The sequence below is a fragment of the Thamnophis elegans genome, chromosome Z (genome assembly GCF_009769535.1).
Source record: "Thamnophis elegans isolate rThaEle1 chromosome Z, rThaEle1.pri, whole genome shotgun sequence".
In the NCBI taxonomy this organism is placed as follows: Eukaryota; Metazoa; Chordata; class Lepidosauria; order Squamata; family Colubridae; genus Thamnophis; species Thamnophis elegans.
The window spans coordinates 51,742,433-51,762,318 of record NC_045558.1 but is presented as its reverse complement, the minus strand read 5'-3'; the positions used below and the strand labels follow the sequence as shown (position 1 = coordinate 51,762,318).

Genomic DNA, 19,886 nt, shown 5'->3' with positions numbered 1-19,886 from the left:
TTCTCCTTACCGTATTTCACACTTGTCATTTCCCTCCACTCTCAGTTTGCTGTCAGTGTCAACAATTTTCTTATCACTTTCATATGTCTCTGTTATTTTTTCAGCTCTTTCCTTAAACTTCATCACTGTCCCCTTACTTTCTGTATTTTGATCTATAATTTCATTCTCTTTTCAATTCTCTCTGTAATTATTAAAACCTTTTGGATTTCTAAGAAAATTCTTTGTAAAGTTAGTGCCTTTTCTTCTTCACGTTGTGCCATTTTCCAGGTTATAAACACTGCCAAAACACCAAGACTTTTTAGGTTTCAAACAAATTCAGTGGAGTTTTTCAAATCAAAGCTTTCTCTTTCCTTCATAGGAACACCTGTATAAACAAAACATTTTCCACTGACCATTTTAGTAAACAAAGCTTATAGCTTTATCAGATATTGCCAAGCCTCTAGTCGCTAGATGACAGTGTTACCTCTTTTCCATCTGTTTTTGCCTCTCTGTAAACACCAAGCTTCGAGAGAGGTAAAAAAATGTTTTAAAATTACACTCCATTCAAGTCTTACAAGAGAAGAAGCTTTTAATCCATGAATACAAAAAATGGAAAAAGTATAGAGGAAGAAGGGAAAAAAGAGACTAGTCTAGTTTAAAAGTAAGAGGCATTTGTAAAAAGTCCATCCATAAAAAACAAACAAAGTTAAGGTCAAAAAGATAACGCGATAGTCTTAAACTAGGGTTAATTCGCTGTTTATTTTCTTTTGTCTTCAATTTTATTTTAAATTCCAAGTATGCTTTCATGGTATCCCAGAGATTTTGAATTGAGGTGTCTTCTTTTTTTATTATTCTAAAAATAGTTTTAATTCTTTCTCCAGCATTTGAGTGTATTCTATTTCGTTTACAATATTTGGGTTCGTCATCCATCTTTTTCTTCTTTTTTGGCCTTTCCATTTTAATTTTATTGGGTTATGATCTCCCCATTCATTTATTTCAATTTCAATTTCCTCTAATTGATTACATCGTCCAGATGATATCCAGGCCATGCCAATTCTCGATAAGGATTGGTGGGGTTTCGAATAAAAGGTATATTGCTTTCTTGTTTTATGCCTTTCTCTCCAAATATCATGTAGTTTATGAGCTGGCATTGCCAGCTCAAAAAAGGATTTCGGTAACATATTTTTTTTGTCTTATTATTTCTTTTACTTTCATAGTCCATCTTTTTATCCACTATTGCGATATAATCCACAATTAAGCAAATATTTTCATTTATTTTGTGTAATTTTTTATAGAATTCCTCTTGTTTCTGATTTGGTGTATATATCACTATTAATAATATCATTTTTTCTGTTGTCTCTAATTCAATCATTAGAATCCTTCCTTCATCAGAGTAGACTGCTTTGGAGTTTATATTTTTCTTTATATAGATTGCTATCCCTCTTTTTTTAATCTTCCAATTCTGCATATAGTTTCCTTAATTTTTTGTTTTCTAGTAAATTAATGTTCCCTTTTAATGTGCACTTCCTGTAGGCGGGTTATGTCTGCCTTCAGTTTCCTAAGTTTATTAAACATCTGCCCTCTTTTCTTTCGTGTGTTCAATCCATTCAGGTTTACCAAGATAAATGTTATTTCCTAGTCCATCTTTAGATGGGATGTTTTTTTAAAATTACTTCTGGTTTGTATCTGACTTTTCAAACTCGTGCCTTCCCTTTCTGTTCTCTCTCTTTTTTGCTTCTGTTCTTCTTTCCTGTTTCTTTCCTTGTCTTCTGCTGTTTCTTCTTCTTGACTTCTACTTTCTAGGTCCTCTTTACGTTTGTTCTTATTCCCTTGTGAAGTATTTTTTATAAAATTCTTGCACTTCTTCTGTATTCTCTATTTTATATCTTTTTCCTTGCCAAGAGACCAATAGCCCTTCTGGTACCAACCATCTGTACATTATTCTGTTTTTATTTAACTGGTTAGTTAAAAATTGGTACCATCTACTTTGTTCCCAGACTCTCCATAGTATCTGTTTAAGAGTAATTAACTCTTTTCCCTTTTATGTTATTGTCTCTTCTCTGGTTTTTATGTACACTTCGTCTCTAGTTGTTTTTTTGGCAAATCTTAACATACACTTCTTTCGATAGTCTATGTCTTCTGGCATAATTGGTATGCACATGGTAAGCCTCATCAATGTCTCCTCTCAACCCTTGTTCATTTCTCTATAAAATTTCAGCGAAGATTTCCATCATTTTTCCTTTCAGGTCTTCCTCTTTTTCTTCAACTATGTTTTGGAATCTTAGATAAAAATTAGGCTCTTTCGTTTTCAAGTCAGATTATTGATTCCTCTAACTCTTTATTGATTTGTGCATATTTCAACTCCATTCTTTCCATCTTCTGATCTGTTTGTTCTATTTTTGTTTTGATGTTCTAGATTTTCTGTTTGTTGATTATTAAGGCATTCTATATCTTTTCAATTTTGTCATCCATGTTTTTGATATTTCCTTTCATTTCTCCCATTTCATTTTTAATTTCTTCATGGTTCCTCCTCTCCTCTCTCCATGATTTGTAGCTATCACTTCTTGGGTTTTAGTCATTGTCTCTTGTATCATCTGGAGCATCAATTGCATACTTTGCATTGTTTGTGCTGGTCCCATTGTTCCTGCCATCTCTCCGCCTTTCTCCAGCCCCAATGCACTTTCGATAGATCTTTGGTTTGGGGATGAGGATGTTGCTGAAGCAGGGTTGGATGCTGTTTTTTCCCTGTCTTCACTAAATTAGTACTAGTTACCATCTTTATCCTTTATTTATCCTCGCCCACAATTGCATACAGGTTTTACTTTATTTCTACTTTATCACAAATATCAGTGGTTATATATATCTCAATATTTAACATTAATTAACCTTTCTTAATATCACTTCAATATCTAGACAATCCTATAATTCTATTTTTAAACCTTAACTATTATGTATCACAGAATTATATATCACACTATTATCTTATGCTAATAAATATATCTTAGTTATACAGATACTCAGTTCTAATAATCAGTTTCTCTATGGTTTTCTTTAGTCCACCTTATATCACAGACAATTCTTGCATCAGCCTTCGCAGCTCAAATTTATAATCCACTTGATGTCGCCCTCTCCTCAGTATCACTGTCCATTCCATCAATCACAGTCAGTAATCACAGCAGGCCCAGGGGCAAAGACAGAACAAGGGGAGGGGGATAAAAGAATTCTCCAACCATTCCAAAACAGCTCTTTTTCTACTGTCCCCTATCCAGTTCCAATTTCCGAGTAAATACTGTATGCTTGTAGAATATCCCACACCCGCCAAAAAAAACTTGAGCTCTTCGTTATCTGGATTTATTGTTTACGATTGAAACTCTGTTCAAAGTTCAGCTATTCTTTGGAAAATAAAAAGAGCAAAAAAAGAGCAGAAAGGATAAGAAAAAAACAACAACCAGCCCGACTGTTATACGATCCTTTGTGTGCTTTCCAGGTCTTCTCAACAGCCAATATATCCCGCTCCCATTGTAAATGCTGGCTTTTTGCTTTCTCTTCCCTCTCCTATCGGGTTTCCCTCTGTGGCCACTTCCCTTTTATTATTCACGCTGCCACTTTCAGTTCTCTGCCTCAGCTCTCACTACTTTTCAGCAAGAATCTGGACTGTAAAAACAGTCTTCACCACAGAGCCTTTTTCTTTCCAACTTACCCGCTCTGCCAGTTTTACATTGTCTTCCTTTTTTGGGTTGTCGATGATAACAAATGCCTCAATTTCAAATGCTTTCTCTATTTGCTTCCCTCTTATGCAGTCACCATCACTCCAGTCCTATGCAAGAGACAGGATAGATCCTCGTCCATTTAGTGGGTTTCTCCTACCCAATGAGGGGTTTGTCTTACCCAGTGTCTTCAGAGTTTCCCCTTGAATCTGCAGATCCCTTCAGGTTCCGCAGTGCTCAAAAATGAGCCCAAACGAGGTTTGAGTTATAGGTTATGGGAGCTGTCATTCCTCAACCGCAGCACAATGACTTCACTGCAGGAAGTCCGATAATCAGTTTCATTTATGGCCAAAGCAAAACTGGAAAACCTTTTATCTCCCACTTTAAACAGAGCAGGCAGAGAGAAAAAGAAAAAGCTGCACGCAAAAACTGTTTCTTGAACTTCTTATAGTTTACACAGTTTGCACAGATCATCATACTGTTAGAAACATAATTTCATATTCATTCGTTCATGCAAACCTCATGATTTTCTCAGCGCTCTGAAAACAATGGACCTCAGAAAGAGGAAAAGAATTCATTTTCTGCCATATAGCCCAGAGTTTGTTAAGGGGTGCTATCTAACATTAATTACAACAGGCAGAATTCACATTTTGCATTTCACAAGTTACTTTGCTAGGCTACTTGGCAGCCTGAAGGCTTTATCTATGAGATAAGAGCATTAGGTTACAGTGGAGCTTCTCTCAGCTACAAGAAATATCAAAAGTCGAGTTAGGTACACTCTACAAGCTCTAATCCTTTCAATACTATATTGAAAGAATGAGCTTTGATATTATTGGCCATAATTTAAATCCTAACAACAGATCCAATCCTGAACAAGACTTATGACTTGCATACATCATTGTAGATGATTATGACAGCATAAATGCAACTTATGCTGCCCATAAAGCTATCTTGTTTTTGTTTTTAAACAGACCAGCTCTTCAGTGTGACCATTATGCTGTCTTATCTCTTTTCACATCATAGCTCAACTTTTTGTCTTGCTCTGCTTTTTATTCTAGCAATCATTTATAATTAAGTTTCCCATTATTCTCTCTATAATTTCTCATCCCTTCTTTATTTCATCACTCCTTCTTCTATCACTGCTAAATCATTAGCTTCTTATCAATTCTGTAGCTTTAATTTTTGTGTTAATTATTCTATGTTCTCGTTCTTTACCTGTTTTCTTCTGCTTTGTACAAATGTACTGAAACATTTGTAACTTTCAGTGATAGTATGTTAAGTATTCAATCTCTTAATTTCTTTCTGTTTTAATCTACATGGTCAGATTGCAGCCATTGCTTTCTATTGTTAGAGTGCAACTAATTTTCCAAGAGATCAAAAATAATGTGGGTTAATCCTAGTACATCGGGCCAAAGCATTCTAGTACAGTCTTCTTCCTGATGGTGCTAGAATTTTATATGGCCTCTTGCCATTCAAGTTCTCTTCCAGGGACACCTCCATATTCTGCTCAGGTGAGTAGTATAGCTGTGTTGTTCTTAGGTATGACTACATTGTTCTGCCTTCTTTTTTAAATAAAATTTTTAATTTTAATTTTCAAAAGAAACATTCTTCTTTACATGCTGTAGAAAGTGTATCAATTGGTTATAAAAAGACTTTCGTGCGTCTCTTCCACAGTCAACAAACATAATTCATATTAACTCAAGTATTTTAACTCAGATATTTATACATATTACCATCATTATATCTCTATTTTCATTTGAATATATTTAAATGTCCTTCATCATAAAATATACCAAGATTTAATACATATTCTGGCCACATTCTGGCCTTTCATTTACTATTTCTAAAATCCTCCATTGGCACTAAATCCTTATGTCCTATTCTAGCTAAGCATCCATAATATTTAATAACAAAATTTTCTAACCCTCCTTTCCAAATCACTGTTTACAATTTACATCTTTTCCTTATCTTATACCCATATCTATATGTATGTTGTTATCATTATCTCTCCTTTATTTAATTATATCCTGTATCATAACATTTTCTCTCTAATAATCAAAGCTTTAACTATATCTAACTTAGTTCTTTTTTATTAACCTTTATATATAATCCAAAGGGATTTCTAATCTTCCTTTCATGGGTACCATTCAATATTCATATTCAATTACACAGGTCTGCGACTAAAAAGCTGTTTGATTATTTTCATCTAATTTCCATGTATTTTGGTGTGCTGAAAACAAATAAAATATTGAAAAAACTCCTAGACGTCATGATTTGCCACAACATGCAAAATTGTCTTCAAATTTATCATTTTTTTATTTTTGGTATTTTTTTATATTATGGGTTTTTAACCAAATTTAAAGTCCAAATTACTATTAATTAATTCACATAAGTGCATTTAAGATATAAAAACCTTAAAGGGTTTGTCCGAGTTATGTAAAAAAATATAGCACTGTAAATCTGATGGTCAGCAATATATACATAAGCTAAGGAAGTTTTAAGTCTGTGCTTCTAATGGTAGAAGGGGTTAATCTTTCCTGAAGAATCCAGTGAGAGGGCGACACAGGGCAGATATGGCATCTCCGGTCAGTGCAGGGGGCCTGGCCAGCACTGCGACTTCTCGTGTACAGACACAGAGTTGCTCTCTCCTGCATGCCACACTTGTGCATGAATCATCATCAGGTTCTTGGTTCTAGGTTGTTCACACTTTTTCATCGCAATTCATGTTAGCTGGTCATTCTTCAACCGTTATGTTATGGTTCCGCGAAAGTGTATTAATTCGCCAGACAGTTTCTGTTTCATCTGTGGTGAATATACAGTGTTGAAACAACAGCAGACTTTGTGAAAAAAGTATACTTTGCATACTTTGGACTAAAAATTGGAGATCAAGATAGAGTTTGGGCGCTCATAAAGTGTGCAAACGGTATGTTGAGGACCTCCAAAACTGATTCAAGGGTAAGAAAAAATCTTTCCGTTATGGGATTCCTATGGGATGGCAAGAGCAAAAGAACCATAGTGATGACTGTTACTTTTGTTCATGAGATGTGAAAGGGTTTAATTCCAAATGGAAGCATTCCATTTCATATCCAATCTTCACTCAGCAATTTGTCCCATCCCCCATGGCACAGATATACCAGTACCCTATCCCCCTGCTACCTTGGAAGAGATACCTAGCTCCGATGAAGTCATACCTAAACCAGATGATGAATCAAGTTCTGACTTTGAAGATGATACAAGACCAAAATTGTTTTCTCAGGAGGAGATGAATGATTTGGTAAGAGACTTGAATCACCCCAAAGATGCCGCTGAGTTACTCGGATCAAGGCTGAAAAGCAGGAATTTATTGTTGCCATGAGTGTCATCTTCATTGTTCAGATATCGTGAAAAGGAGTTTGTTCCTTACTTCGCTCAGGAAGACAAGTTGGTTTATTAGATCAATGTCGAAGGTCTGATGGGTCAATTTAAAATCCAATATGATTCAGAGCAAGGGGATCTTTTTATAGATTATTCAAAAGGAAGTCTCAAAGCAGTTTTACTCCACAACGGTTTTTATGCTTCCATACCTATAGATCATTTTGTACACTTGAAGGAAACCTATGAGAACTTGGAATTGGTTTTTCATAAACTTAAATATGAAGACATGGTTGGCAAGTGTGTGGGGACTTGAAGGTCTTGTGCATGCTGCTCGGGCAACAAGCTGGGTATACCAAATACCCTTGTTTTCTGTTTCTATGGGACAGTCGAGACCAACAAAATCACTGGACCAAGAAGAGTTGGCAGCCGAGGGTGCTAACAGTCGGTGAAAAAAATGTCCTCCAAGAAACTTTGGTACCTTCCCATAAAGTTCTTCTACCACCTCTCCACATAAAATTGGGATTGATGAAGCAATTTGTAAAATCACTTCCAAGAGATGGGGAATGCTTCAAATACTTGGTCACCAAGTTTCCACGCCTGTTGGAGGCAAAATTGAAGGAAGGTGTGTTCGTTGGACCAGACATTAGAAGGCTTATAGTTGATCAAGAGTTTGTCAATACCATGACGGATCCTCAAAAAGAAGGGTGGATTGTATTTAAAGAAGTCGTACAGAAATTTTTAGGCAATAACAAAGATTATCACTACAAAAAGATTGCTGGAAGAATGCTGAAAGCATTTCAAGCTTTCGGTTGCCTGATGAGTTTGAAAGTGCATTTCCTCCAGTCCCATTTTGACTATTTTCCTGAAAATTTGGGAGCTGTGAGTGAGGAACAAAGTGAATGATTCCACCAAGACATTAAAGAGATGGAAAGGAGATACCAGGGAAAATGGAGCATTACAATGATGGCAGACTACTATTGGATGCTTCAGAGAGACATTCCAGATGCTACTCACAAGCCTAAATGCATTAAGAGGAGCTTCACAAGGAAGAAAAATCGAGTTTAGTGTGTGTAGGTAAGCTCATTTCAGTTCAAAAAACGATTTTCATGAAAATATTGTAATAAAACTTTAATTTTCTATTTCCATTTATTTTTGAGGTATTGCCATATTTAACATAGTTACTTAAATTGTCAGGAAACGTGATGTCCTATGACAAAATGGAGGTCATTTTCAGCTTCAGCGCGCCAAAAAACATAAAAGATTACATGGAATAACCAAAATAGCTCTCGAAATTTTTTTTTTGTAACCTGTGAATTACTCATCATGACACTACACATTGTATACAATAGTAACATTATCAATTATTTTTTGAGCATATCTATTGTCACTAAATTCACTAAGTTTAATTAGTTTTAAATTATACTCTTCCATCTATCAACCTGTATCTTTCCAGTAGTAAAACAGTCTCATATCTTCTGCCATTTGTGGTGTCAATCCTCTAATCATCTCCTTAATCAACTTTGTATAGACTTCTCTTAGCAACTCCTTGCTTATAAAATCTCTTGTAATCTCGATGCCCTTCTGTTTCCTTAATCAGCTTATCTTTGATTGTCAGTGTGTTATCAATGATATTGCTAATAAAATTTCTCTCTTTAAGTCCATAAATTCTTTTGTTTTTTCTTCTTCTGTATCTTGCCATCTGGGATAAATTTCCCCTCCATTTAGTTCCTCTTTCAGTATTCCACTCTTTCCATTTTCAGAGACAAACCAATCACCATAAATATCAGCAAATTTAATTTCTTTATATTCATTTTCCACTTCAATTTTTTGGGTTTAACCACCATGTTTTCCACTTGATAAACATCCTCGACTTCTTCATCATATTTTGCTGTTAGATGCTCTAAGTCTTCCAGCTTCTTTTCTATCCTCTCATATATGTATTTGATAGTTTTTTATTTCTGAGAATATCTTTTGCAGACTTAAGATTCCTTCTGCTGTTGAAATTGTGCCATTATCTCCCACTAACAAACACAGCTGCTTTGGCTTGGAAGGTTAATAAAATTAAGCATAGATTCACAATAAGGTTTTGTTTTCACTTTTTTTTCATACTTCAAAGGGACATCTGTGCGCGTTTATTCTTATCACTCTCTATAACCAAGCAGTGAGACCTTGTAGTGCCAAGCCAAAATAATCAGTGAGAGAAAAAAGAATGTTTTGTTTCCAATATGCAAACCTTCCAGCCTCCGAGTAGCAGTATTATGTTGCAATTTTCCTTGTTTCTTTTTGTATCTTTTTTGTATTTCAAGTTTTTAAAAAAAGTCTGATTCTTAAATGAGTTAGAACACCCACAGTAATGAAAGAGGAAAATTTTAGTCCATAGATTACAGAGAATAATAAAAGAAAAAAAATAGAAGAAAACTTAATCCATTCATTTTAAAAGCTTGCATAAATCCGATCCATGAAGATAGCATTTAAAAAGTAAGATAACCCCCTGTCCAAAACCATTCCAAATTTAATTCCGCCGCTTCTTTCTTCTGTTCTTCAATTTAAATTAATTTTAAGTTTTTTAATAGGCAGTCTCTTTTTAAAATGGTAAAAGTTCCTCACCAGCTGGAAACACTTTCTCTTTCCGTATCCTTCTGTTTTGGAGCTGCCCCGACTTCGTCGGCCTTGGCTGGATTTTTTGTCGCTGGCTTGAAGAACTTCTCTTGCATTGATCAGGGACTTTGCAATGTCTCTGAGGTCAACAAGACATATTCTTCCTGTTCACTGTCTCTTCGGCATGGTTTAGGTCCAATTGGACCACCCAGCGGCAAAAGTATTGGCTGCGGTCTCGGAGCATCGGGACCGCACATCCGTATCATTGCGACATTGGCTTTCTAATATTTGGACTAAAATAACAAAAAGAGAAAGACTCCTTTAAATATACTCATCATTTATATCTAAAGTAGTCTGGTTTTATTTTGATCTGTCTAATAAAAAAAATACTGTTAAAAACCCTAAAATTAAGTAAATTAAAATGTCAAGGAACTCTCACTGCTACATTTCATGCATTTTTAAGCAGATAATTGTGTGAATCAATATTTTGTTGCGCTTCATAGTTGATATAAAAACAAACATTTTATAGCAAATTAAATAAATAATAAACATATTGAATTACTAGTGTGTATCTGAGAAATTAAATAGCATGGTACATTCATTGTTAACAGAGATATGAAAAGCTTTCTTACTGTGGTTTATGTTTTCTGCTGCTGTTTGAGGGATGAAACCAGTGGTGGGATTCAAATAATTTAACAACTGATTCACTGCTCTACTGACCTACTGGGTAGGTGTAGCAGGATGGGTGTGGCCGTGGCCAGGGGGGCGTGACAACACTCAGCTTCCTGCAGCACTCTGCCAGCCAAAACGGGGTGTGGGGGTTAATTGCAAAATGTGGGCTTTGCTTTGTAACATCCAGGTCCAGTGATCAAGGAGTGTAAACTGCACAGAAAATAGATTTTTATTTGTTTATGAAGAAATATCTCCAAAGCCATATTTACACTAAATGTAGACTGATTTTTAGCTACCATGTTTCCCCAAAAATAAGACAGGATCTTATTGTTTTTGATCCCCTAAATAAGCACTTGGGCTTATTTTTGGGGAGATAATTTTTGAGGTGCAGGAGGCCCCTTAACCTCAGCCTGCAGCTCGCGGATTGGCTCATCCATAGAGAGCCGGAGGTTCTGTTTCTGTTTCTGACACACACTTGCCAGCCCTAGCATCACTGGGCCTGCCGTTCTTTTTGCGGCCTTCACTAAGAGAAGATGGGCAGTAGCTAGAGTTTGCGGGAGCAGCCTCCGTGAGGCCGTTCCGCGTGGATGGCAGGTGCATGTGGGGCATGTTCCTCCCTTTCCCCAGAGACCAGCTGCACATTCGTTTAAATATTTTAGGGGAGGGCTTATTTTAGCGCATGCGCTGAAAAGCCTGATTGGACATTATCCAGGGAGGTCTTATTTTCAGGGAAATAGGGTATACACCTCTTCAGCAAACAGCAAATTTTGAAGCTCCAGATAAAGAGGATTCATTTGGGATGAGTAACTACAGTTTGCATGTTGGAGGTTATTAAAGGAATGCTGGGAAACTCTGTATTTTAAAGAACATTTGAGGGAGGGGTACAGAATAGACCTTCTCTTCCTGAGACAGTAGAGACCTGGCACCAATAAAAACACTTTGTGTGAAGCAACTGATCAACACTGACAGGGTAAGCCACTAGTATATGAAAATAAAAGAAAACTCCACTCCCTTCTAGTACTGATGGTGTTACCTAGTTTGGTAATGAAATACCTGCAGAAAACCTTTAAGCTCAGAGAGCACCAAGGAGCCCACAGTTCATCCCTGAGCTACAAATATTATTTTCTATCGATAAACACTTTTTTGGCTAGAGGACACAGAGTCTGCATTATATAAGATGACTCCAGGTGGATTTCATTCTAAATTTTGATATGATTTCTGTAAATAAGGAATGTAGAATTATAATGAGTATTTGATCCTTCATACATAAAAAAAGATACAAAGCTTAGGGATAAACAAATAAAGAACCGATTTGAAAAAAGAAAAGGCTCAGGAAAGAAAAAGAGTGAAAGTGTAAGAAGAAAGAAAAAGAAAGAAAACAAAAAGAATGATTTCCAACTTTCTTTGGTACAGATATAAATAAAAAAACATATTAAACTCTTACTCTAAGATTAACATTTGCCTACATTATTTCCATAATTCCTTATTTAATCATCAAAGTCCAGATCAACTTTTAATTTCAGTTTCTCACAAAAAGTCCAGTAATGTTTCATATCGCTTTAATCACTATTTCTTAATGAAAACAAATCTGATTTATTTAATTGTACCAAACTCTAAATAAAACAGGAATGGGAAATCTTAATTCTAGTGTAGACAGATGCTTCTTAACTTTGGCAACTTTAAGATGCATGACCTTCAATTCCTAGAATTTCCCAGGCAGCATGAAGCTCACCCATCTTAAACTTGCCAAGACTGAAAAATGCTGAATCTCCATTCCCAAAATGTATGTAATGTTTTTTGTTTGATAAATTAGAGTTGTCTAATTAATGAATTATAATGGGTAGCTTTTTTGTGTATTGAGTTAGATGTTCAAAGATTCATTTTCTGGTACCATGGAAAGCGAAATAGATTATTTGCTTAGGGCAATACTGATATGCAAGAGTATATTGTCCTATTGATACAGAAAAAATGATTTTTTCATAAACATTGCAATTATCTAATATTTAATATAGACGTTTTTGTAATAAATTTTACATTTTTGTAATTACTTTTCAAGTAAGATACTAACATACTGTTCTTAACTTTGGGAGCTTTCAGAAGTGTGGACTTTAACTCCCAGAATCCCATGCTGGCTGGGAATTCTGGGAGTTGATGTCACTGCTTCTGAAAGTTGCCAAGGTTGACACTTTAATAATTTTATTAATTTATTCATTTGGTTGTTTTTTGTTTGTTTACTAAATTTATATTCTTCTCACTTCTTTGTCAAACAACTCATTCATTTTAAATGAATATGTGGAGTTCCTGTAACATTTAGAGTCCTATTATTTTTCAGTGGTAGCTTATTTTTACACAGTAATTTATGGAAGTGACTTGCATGTAATATAATTGCTTCAGATTTATAATAGTGTCTGATTGTCTGGTAAATTGTAGATGGTAAATCTTCAAATTATGTGTTTGTTCAGTTTCAAGAACAGTTGCTACAATGGAACAATTTCATTTTTAACAAACGTAAGAGCATCAAAATATCCCATGTACTAGTTTGATTATAGTATTTTTAGGAATGTCAACCTACCCATTGCAGTCCCATTCCATGCATATAGAAAATATCAGATCTTTTGCATGACTTTTTAGATGTAATCATAGTGTTTTTAAAGAATGCTACAATAAGCTTATTTGAATATATGCCATATTGTTCTATTTATGTCCAGAATACTAACTATATTCTATTTTTAAGCATACAACTCGTGAAGTGATTCTGGTTGAAGATGAGGTGACAGACACTGAAGACTCTGAAGAGGATGATTTAGGAAACTTGGATGATCAGCAAAGTATAATCCTTCATATTATCTCACAACTGAGACTTGGGATGGATCTAACTAGGGTATGTGTTTGTTTCAATCTTTTTTGTGACTTTACTCCATATGTTGTTTTTGTTGTTTACTCCAACAACATGCTATCATGTTGTTTACTTGCTTTTCCAATTTTTGCTTCAATTGTATATATACAAAACCCTAACTTTTTAAACAAGTAATGTATTTTTCAGGGACTGAAAGCTTTTTCATTCAGTCTCATTATAAGGTGAAAGTAACCATTCTTTTTCATAATTCACAGTCTTAGAAACAAAACTGGCTTTTTAAATATTTCTGGCATACTGTATGCATTTCCAGTTGCTCTTGGGAAGTAGCTGGATCCTTGCTATTGAGATATATCCACTTCTAGAGGAAAAAAATAAGAAAAAATGTGAAAATATTTTTTTTTAATTCTGCTTTTTTTAAAAACAAAGTAATTTAACATGTTTGTGGGAAATGAAGAAAACTGTTTTTCTATAGAATAAACTTCTAACCTTGTAGATTTTGATAATTCCCTCATTATTAATCTATACACATACAGTGTAAGTGTTCCATATATACTTTATATCATTTCAGGTTGCTAGGAATGTGAAAATTAAAATTTTATTTTAACCCTTTGGATCACCAATAATGTATAACCAAACATTTAAGTTTATAATCAAGGAAGAATGGTCAAAGCTACGAGAAGGTTAATTAAACCAATAACAGTTTGTTTTATTAGAAAGTCAGATCACTCAAGTTAACCATTTTCACTGATTTAAAACATTGTTTTTACACCTCTATGATTTCTCAAGGAGAGGCTTGAAGACATCCCAAATAGATAGAACAGAAATTTACCTGGGACAAAGTGAACTTGAACCTTTGAAAACAATCTAGATCTGATCTATAGAAGACAAGAACTCAGGGTTAGGAAAATGTGGTCATCCTTCACACAATCAAAATCATTACCTTGCATCAAAATTTCCACACACCCCAATTCTTTGAGCCAGAAACCAAGCTTGTGAAAATGTAGTCTGAGGTAGATTCTTTGAATACTAATCTTCTCTCTTTGTGCCCCAAAAATAGAAACAATGAGATAAATGTAGACTCATTAGAACTTGAATACATTCAAAAAAGAGATTCCTTTTCCTCAACAGTTAGCAAATGCCAGAGGACTTGAGAATGGGATATCTTTCTGTTGTGCTAATGATCACATAGGTATCTTTCCAATCAGTAAGAGCTGCTATAGTGGCAACCAAGTAGAATTGTTAGCTGTGATTAACTATTGACTACTCATGTAATTTTCTTCTACATTAGCTATTTACGGTATGAAAATATTAACATTTATTTTTTCTAGTTTTCATTATTTTTAAAATGTTTTAGGTTTGAGACTTTTGGAAAAATGTTTCATATATTGGAATATAAGGAATAAAGAACAACGAGCCTAGTATTTAATCTGTGCATTAATAAAAGGGTACTGAAAAAAGCTCTAATTACATTTGTCTGTTCCCTTGAATGTGCTTTGGAATATTGAAAACTCAGCAAATAACTTATTTTGATCAATGAAGAAATTGAATACATCAGTGTTGAGACCACTTTCCTGAATAATGCATGAAAAGAAAGAGCTTGTTGGCTTGATCTCATATAATGAATTTAATAGGGAAGGGCTATTTGAAGTAGAGATTAAATGAAGTGTATAATTTTGCTTACACATGCAGGAATAAAATAATATTTAAATATTATTAGCTAATTGAAGACAGGATAGAAAACATATCAGTCATAACGAATAATATGACAGCAATAGAGTGAAAATTAATAATTTTAATTATCTCACTAAATATACCTAGCTAATTAATTATGTACGCTTATTAATATTTTCTTTGATAATTTGCTTTTTTAAAAAAAATCTGAAAGTATAGTAGCTCCAAATTAGCTATATTTCTATTTATTTTAAAAAACTTATATTTTACTTGTTATTGAATTGTCTGAACCAGGGATTTCCAACATCTGGGCCGTGGCCTGTTTGGAACCGGCCCGTTCAAGTTGTGGATGCACTGCCTGCAGCTCCACTTGTGTGAACAGCAGGTGCTTGTACTCGCATGGGAAACTCCATTTGTGCAAGTGGTAGACCCTTGTGCTCAAGTGAGAAGCTCCGTTTATGCGGGTGCATGCACCTGGTGCTTGTGTATATGGAGCTCTGCAAGTGTGCGCATTCGCTGCTTACATGGAACCAAATCCCTCACCCCCAGTAGTCCGCAAAATTGGAAAGGTTGAAAACCCCTGTGACTATTACAATCAACTTAATTTTTCTCAGCAATGAAACACTGCACTTTTTTGCCATTCTCTGATAAACAGATTTCTTGAAAACATCCATCCTGCCAGCCTGCTGGAATTGGCATGTTCTTCTGGAATTTAATTAACTTAAATCATCTGTTACAATCTGTGAACAGTTTTTTGAACTTGGTTGTTTTCTTGCAGATGTTTCATTACCCAAACTAAGGTAACATCATCAGTGGTCAGTGATTATATTATCTAGTTTGGGCAATGAAATATCTGCAAGAAAACAACCAAGCTCAGAAACTACCAAAGACCCCTCATTTAACACTGAGCCATAAATATTCTCCTTTCTCTAAGAAGAATTCATTACAGGTAGTTCTTGAGTTATGACAATTGAGCCCAACATTTATGTAGCTAAGTGAGACTTTAAGTGAATTTGCCCCATTTTAAGGCTTTTCTTTCTTGTTAAGTGAATCATTGCATTTGTTAAATTAATAACATGATTGTTAAATGAATCTGCATTCCTACTGACTTTGCTTGTCAGAAGGCTGCAAAAGGGGATCACATGACCCTAAGACATTGCAACTGTCATAAATATGAACCATTTGCCAAGCATCTGAATTGTGATTATGTGATCATGGAGATGCTGCACCAGTCGTAAGTGTGAAAAATGGTCATAAGTCAATTTTTTCAGAGCCATTATAACTTTGAATGGTAACTAAATGAACTGTTGTAAGTCGAGGACTAGCTGTAGTTGTCTAATTCTTAAGTGTTTAATTCTTAAGCTACTTAAGTGGAAAGTAATGGGGGGGAAATAGGCAGTTTGAATAATATAATTTTGTTACTTGAAGGTCTAGTAAGGATTGAAGAAATAGACTGATTTGTATAATTGACTAGTTATAACACAGGAACTGTTCTTTTGTCTTTATTCTTGAATTCTGAAAAGGGAAGAAAAGATTGATGTTTGCATTCTGCAAAGAATTGCTCCTAGCTTGATCTTTTCCTCATGTAGTTATGATGAAATGGTTACTTTCTTTTTACTGTGTTCAATCTAGGTAGTCCTTCCAGCCTTTATTTTAGAAAAGAGGTCTCTGCTGGAGATGTTTGCAAACTTCTTAGCCCATCCAGACCTATTTTTATCAATTTCGTGTGGAACCAGTCCTGAGGAAAGAATCATCTCCTTTGTGGAGTACTATTTGACAGCCTTTTATGAGGGCCGAAAAGGCATTGTTGCCAAGAAGCCATATAATCCAATAATTGGAGAAACATTTCATTGCTCTTGGAATGTGCCTAAGGACAGAGTAAAATCAATGAGAGCAAACACTGCCTCTTGTGGTCTCAAGGGGCATTCTTCATCAGAATGTTATAGACTGAAATTTGTAGCTGAACAAGTGTCCCATCATCCACCAGTGACCAGTTTTTACTGCGAGTGCAAAGAGAAGAAAGTGTGTGTGAATGTTCATGTATGGACCAAAAGCAAATTCATGGGGATGTCTGTAGGTGTTTCTATGGTAGGTGAAGGTAAGAAATGTCACAAACAGATTTTTATATAGCATGCTTATTTATTAAAAAGAAGTAAAGAAAAACCTGAAGGTATCATTATTCCCCACAATTTACTTGGAATAAAAGCATTAAGCATCTGATGTAATATTCAGCCTCCAAACACAAACATTAGTAGAAATGCTATTTAGATAAGGGTTGAGTGGCAATATATTGAATGTATGGTCAGAAAAGGGGGGAAATGGATAAGTATTGATTTGTGCTTTGTTTTGTTAGTGAATAAGATGTATAGTTTGTGTTATTAATTAATTCTAAAAAAAATGTGTAGATATATGTGAAACATTATAGAGAATGTAGTAACAGAATTGGAATGGACCTTGGAGTCTGGTTCAACACCCTGCTCAAACAGGAGAGCTTATACTAGCGGCCCCCAACCGTTCTGGCTTCACCAACTGGCAGCAGTAGAAGTGGCAGCTACAGCAAGGGATGAGAACGGGATGGTTTTGTGTGTGCAGCCTAGCTCCCTTTCAGGTGCAAATGAAGCTTCATATATTTGCCTATCACTTGTGTAGTCCAGTTTTCAATAGACTGCATACTGGTACTGGCCCATGGGGTAGGAGTCCCCAACCCTATAACATTTCAAACATGGTTGTCCAATCTCACTTAAAAATCTCCATTGATGGAGCATTCACATCTCCATTGATTAATTGTTCTAACTTTCAGGAAAATTCTCCTTATTTCTAGGTTGGATCTCTCCTTGAACTAGTTTCCATCCATTGCTTCTTATCCTTGCCATCTTCTTCCATTAGTGAACTGATTGTTTCCTTGATTTTTTTTCTTGCCTTTCACATCTATTATCATTTCTATTAGTTTTGACAGTGGTTACAAGCCTTAGTTCCTTCTGAGCCTTAGTTTTCCTGACCTCATCTTAGCAGGTGTTGGCTGTATACAGATATTCTGCCTTAGTTAAGTGCCCTTTTACCACTTTTTGTAAATTATTCTTTTTGTCTTTTAGTTTATCAGAAAATCCTTTGTTTAGCCATGCTGATTTCTTTTGAGATCTTTTTTTTCTTCTTCATTGATGTTGTGTTGGACTGAACTTTTATAATCTCACTTTTCAAAATTTCCCACGAGGATTGTTTTCCTCTTGATTTTCACTCATAGAATCAGGTGGTTTTCAGCCAGTTTGGACCGGTTCAGGCGAACTGGTAGTGGAAATTTTGAGTAGTTCAAAAACCAGCAAATACCGCCTGTGGCTGGCCCAGTCCGCCTGCTCTTGCTGCTCGACCTGCACCACCCCACCCAGTGACTTCTCATCTCACCCCCCTGGCATAGCACACTGTGTGGCTCCTTGCTTGCGTTGACCACACAGCCTCTGCAGTTTGCCTGCCTTCGCATGCAGTGCCTGCGGCCCAACTGAGCAGCCCTGATCTGCCTGCATGCATGAGTAAGCCTGTGAATCACAGCCTAGCTAGCTTCCTCACCACCACCCTCCATGCCTATCTTCCCTACTCCCACGTAGCCCACAGCCCCACCATGCTTGCCTGCCTTCTCTGCAGCCTTCCTAGCGACCCCCGTGGCCAGGCCCATTTGCCTGCAATCCCTCCTCCCTTCCACATGGCACTTGCCCCACCATGCTTCCTTTCCTTCCCTGCAGCCTTTCTGGCAGGTCCCGTAGCTAGGCCCACTTGTCTGCCTTCCCTACTCCCTGCAATGTAGCATGTGCCCCACCATGCTTGTCTGCCTTCCCTGCAGCCTTCCTGGTTGTCCCCATTGCCAGGCCCACTTGCTTGCCTTCCCTACTCTCTTCCATGTGGCCCACAATCCCACTATGCTTGACTGCCTCCGGGGCCTCTGCCCACATATTGGCTGCTAGCGCTTAGCCTCGGGTTGGGGGACATGCCAGGTCCTGCCTTTCTAAACAGACACCCCCGCCCACTGCCCCGTTTGCTCCCTCAGGTTTCCACCATGGTCTCACCCTTTGCTGAATCAGCTCACTTGCCTTCAGCAGCCCCTCATTCACTCTCCCTGCTTCTTCCGTATGACAGGCATTTTTGGTTCCATGACCTTACCTTCCTCCTGCAGCTGGTGGAAGAGGGGAAGGTGAGCCAGGACTGACCTGTCAGGCCCCACCAGCCTGAATCTTGCCACCCACCTGGATTCGGCACAGCTGCTGGGCCTTGCCTGTCCAGGGCAGGGAGGGGAGGCAACCAGTGAGCCTGATGCTACGTTGCCTGCATCACCTATCTGCTGCCCCTCCCTCTTCCCCCCATTGGTCCACATGCTTCAGTTGAGCATGGGCTGCTGCTGTGAGTATGGTGTGATCCCCATGGGCTGGAAGGTAATGCTGATGGTGGGGAAGAAAAATCCACTCCGGGCTTGTTGCATTCAGCCAAAGGCTCCTTGGTGGGGGCAGGGGGATACATTGAGGCCTGAGAGAAAATTCCTCCCCTGAGGGTTGCTTGCTCGTCCATCTGCTGGCCGAGATGGCCTGGAAGTGGCATGTCCCCTTGTCATGGGCTGGATGCAGGACCCAAGGCAAAGCGGAAGTCGAGCAGGTAGCAGCCCAGAGCAGGGCCTAAAAGGCAGCCAAGCCTCACCAGAGCGGATCTTCCTTCCCCGCCGTCAGCTTTACCTTCCAATCCATGGGTCTCTCACTCTCTAAGTTTATTGAAATCAGCTCTCTTGAAGTCCAAGACTCTAGTTTGACTTTGTTTTATTGCTTGAGCTTGCATTATGTTGACTTCTGATATTGCATGGTCATTCTCACTTAAGGTTCCTATAACTTCAATGCCTTCTATCATTCCATCTCTGTTAGTGAAAATTAAGTCCAGTGTGACTAACCCTCTATTTCCCTTCTCTATATTTTCAGAGACAAAGTTGTCTGCTAGGTTTGTCAGGAACCTGTTTGATCTTCCATTAGATGTAGAGTTTGTCTCCCAGTTGATGTCAGGGTAGTTATAGTGTCCCA

At 36.8% G+C, this 19,886-nt stretch overlaps 1 protein-coding gene across 2 annotated transcripts in view; it reads left to right on the top strand.

Annotated features, from left to right (window-relative positions):
• The window catches only part of OSBPL10 (oxysterol binding protein like 10), an 84,940-nt gene that overhangs the window by 57,397 nt on the left and 7,657 nt on the right, over positions 1 to 19,886 (top strand). For both annotated transcript variants that reach the window (XM_032235627.1, XM_032235626.1), the window contains exons 7-8: positions 13,045 to 13,191; positions 16,471 to 16,936. In XM_032235627.1, the coding sequence (XP_032091518.1) occupies positions 13,045 to 13,191; positions 16,471 to 16,936 (613 nt within the window). The remainder of the gene's footprint in view (positions 1 to 13,044; positions 13,192 to 16,470; positions 16,937 to 19,886) is intronic.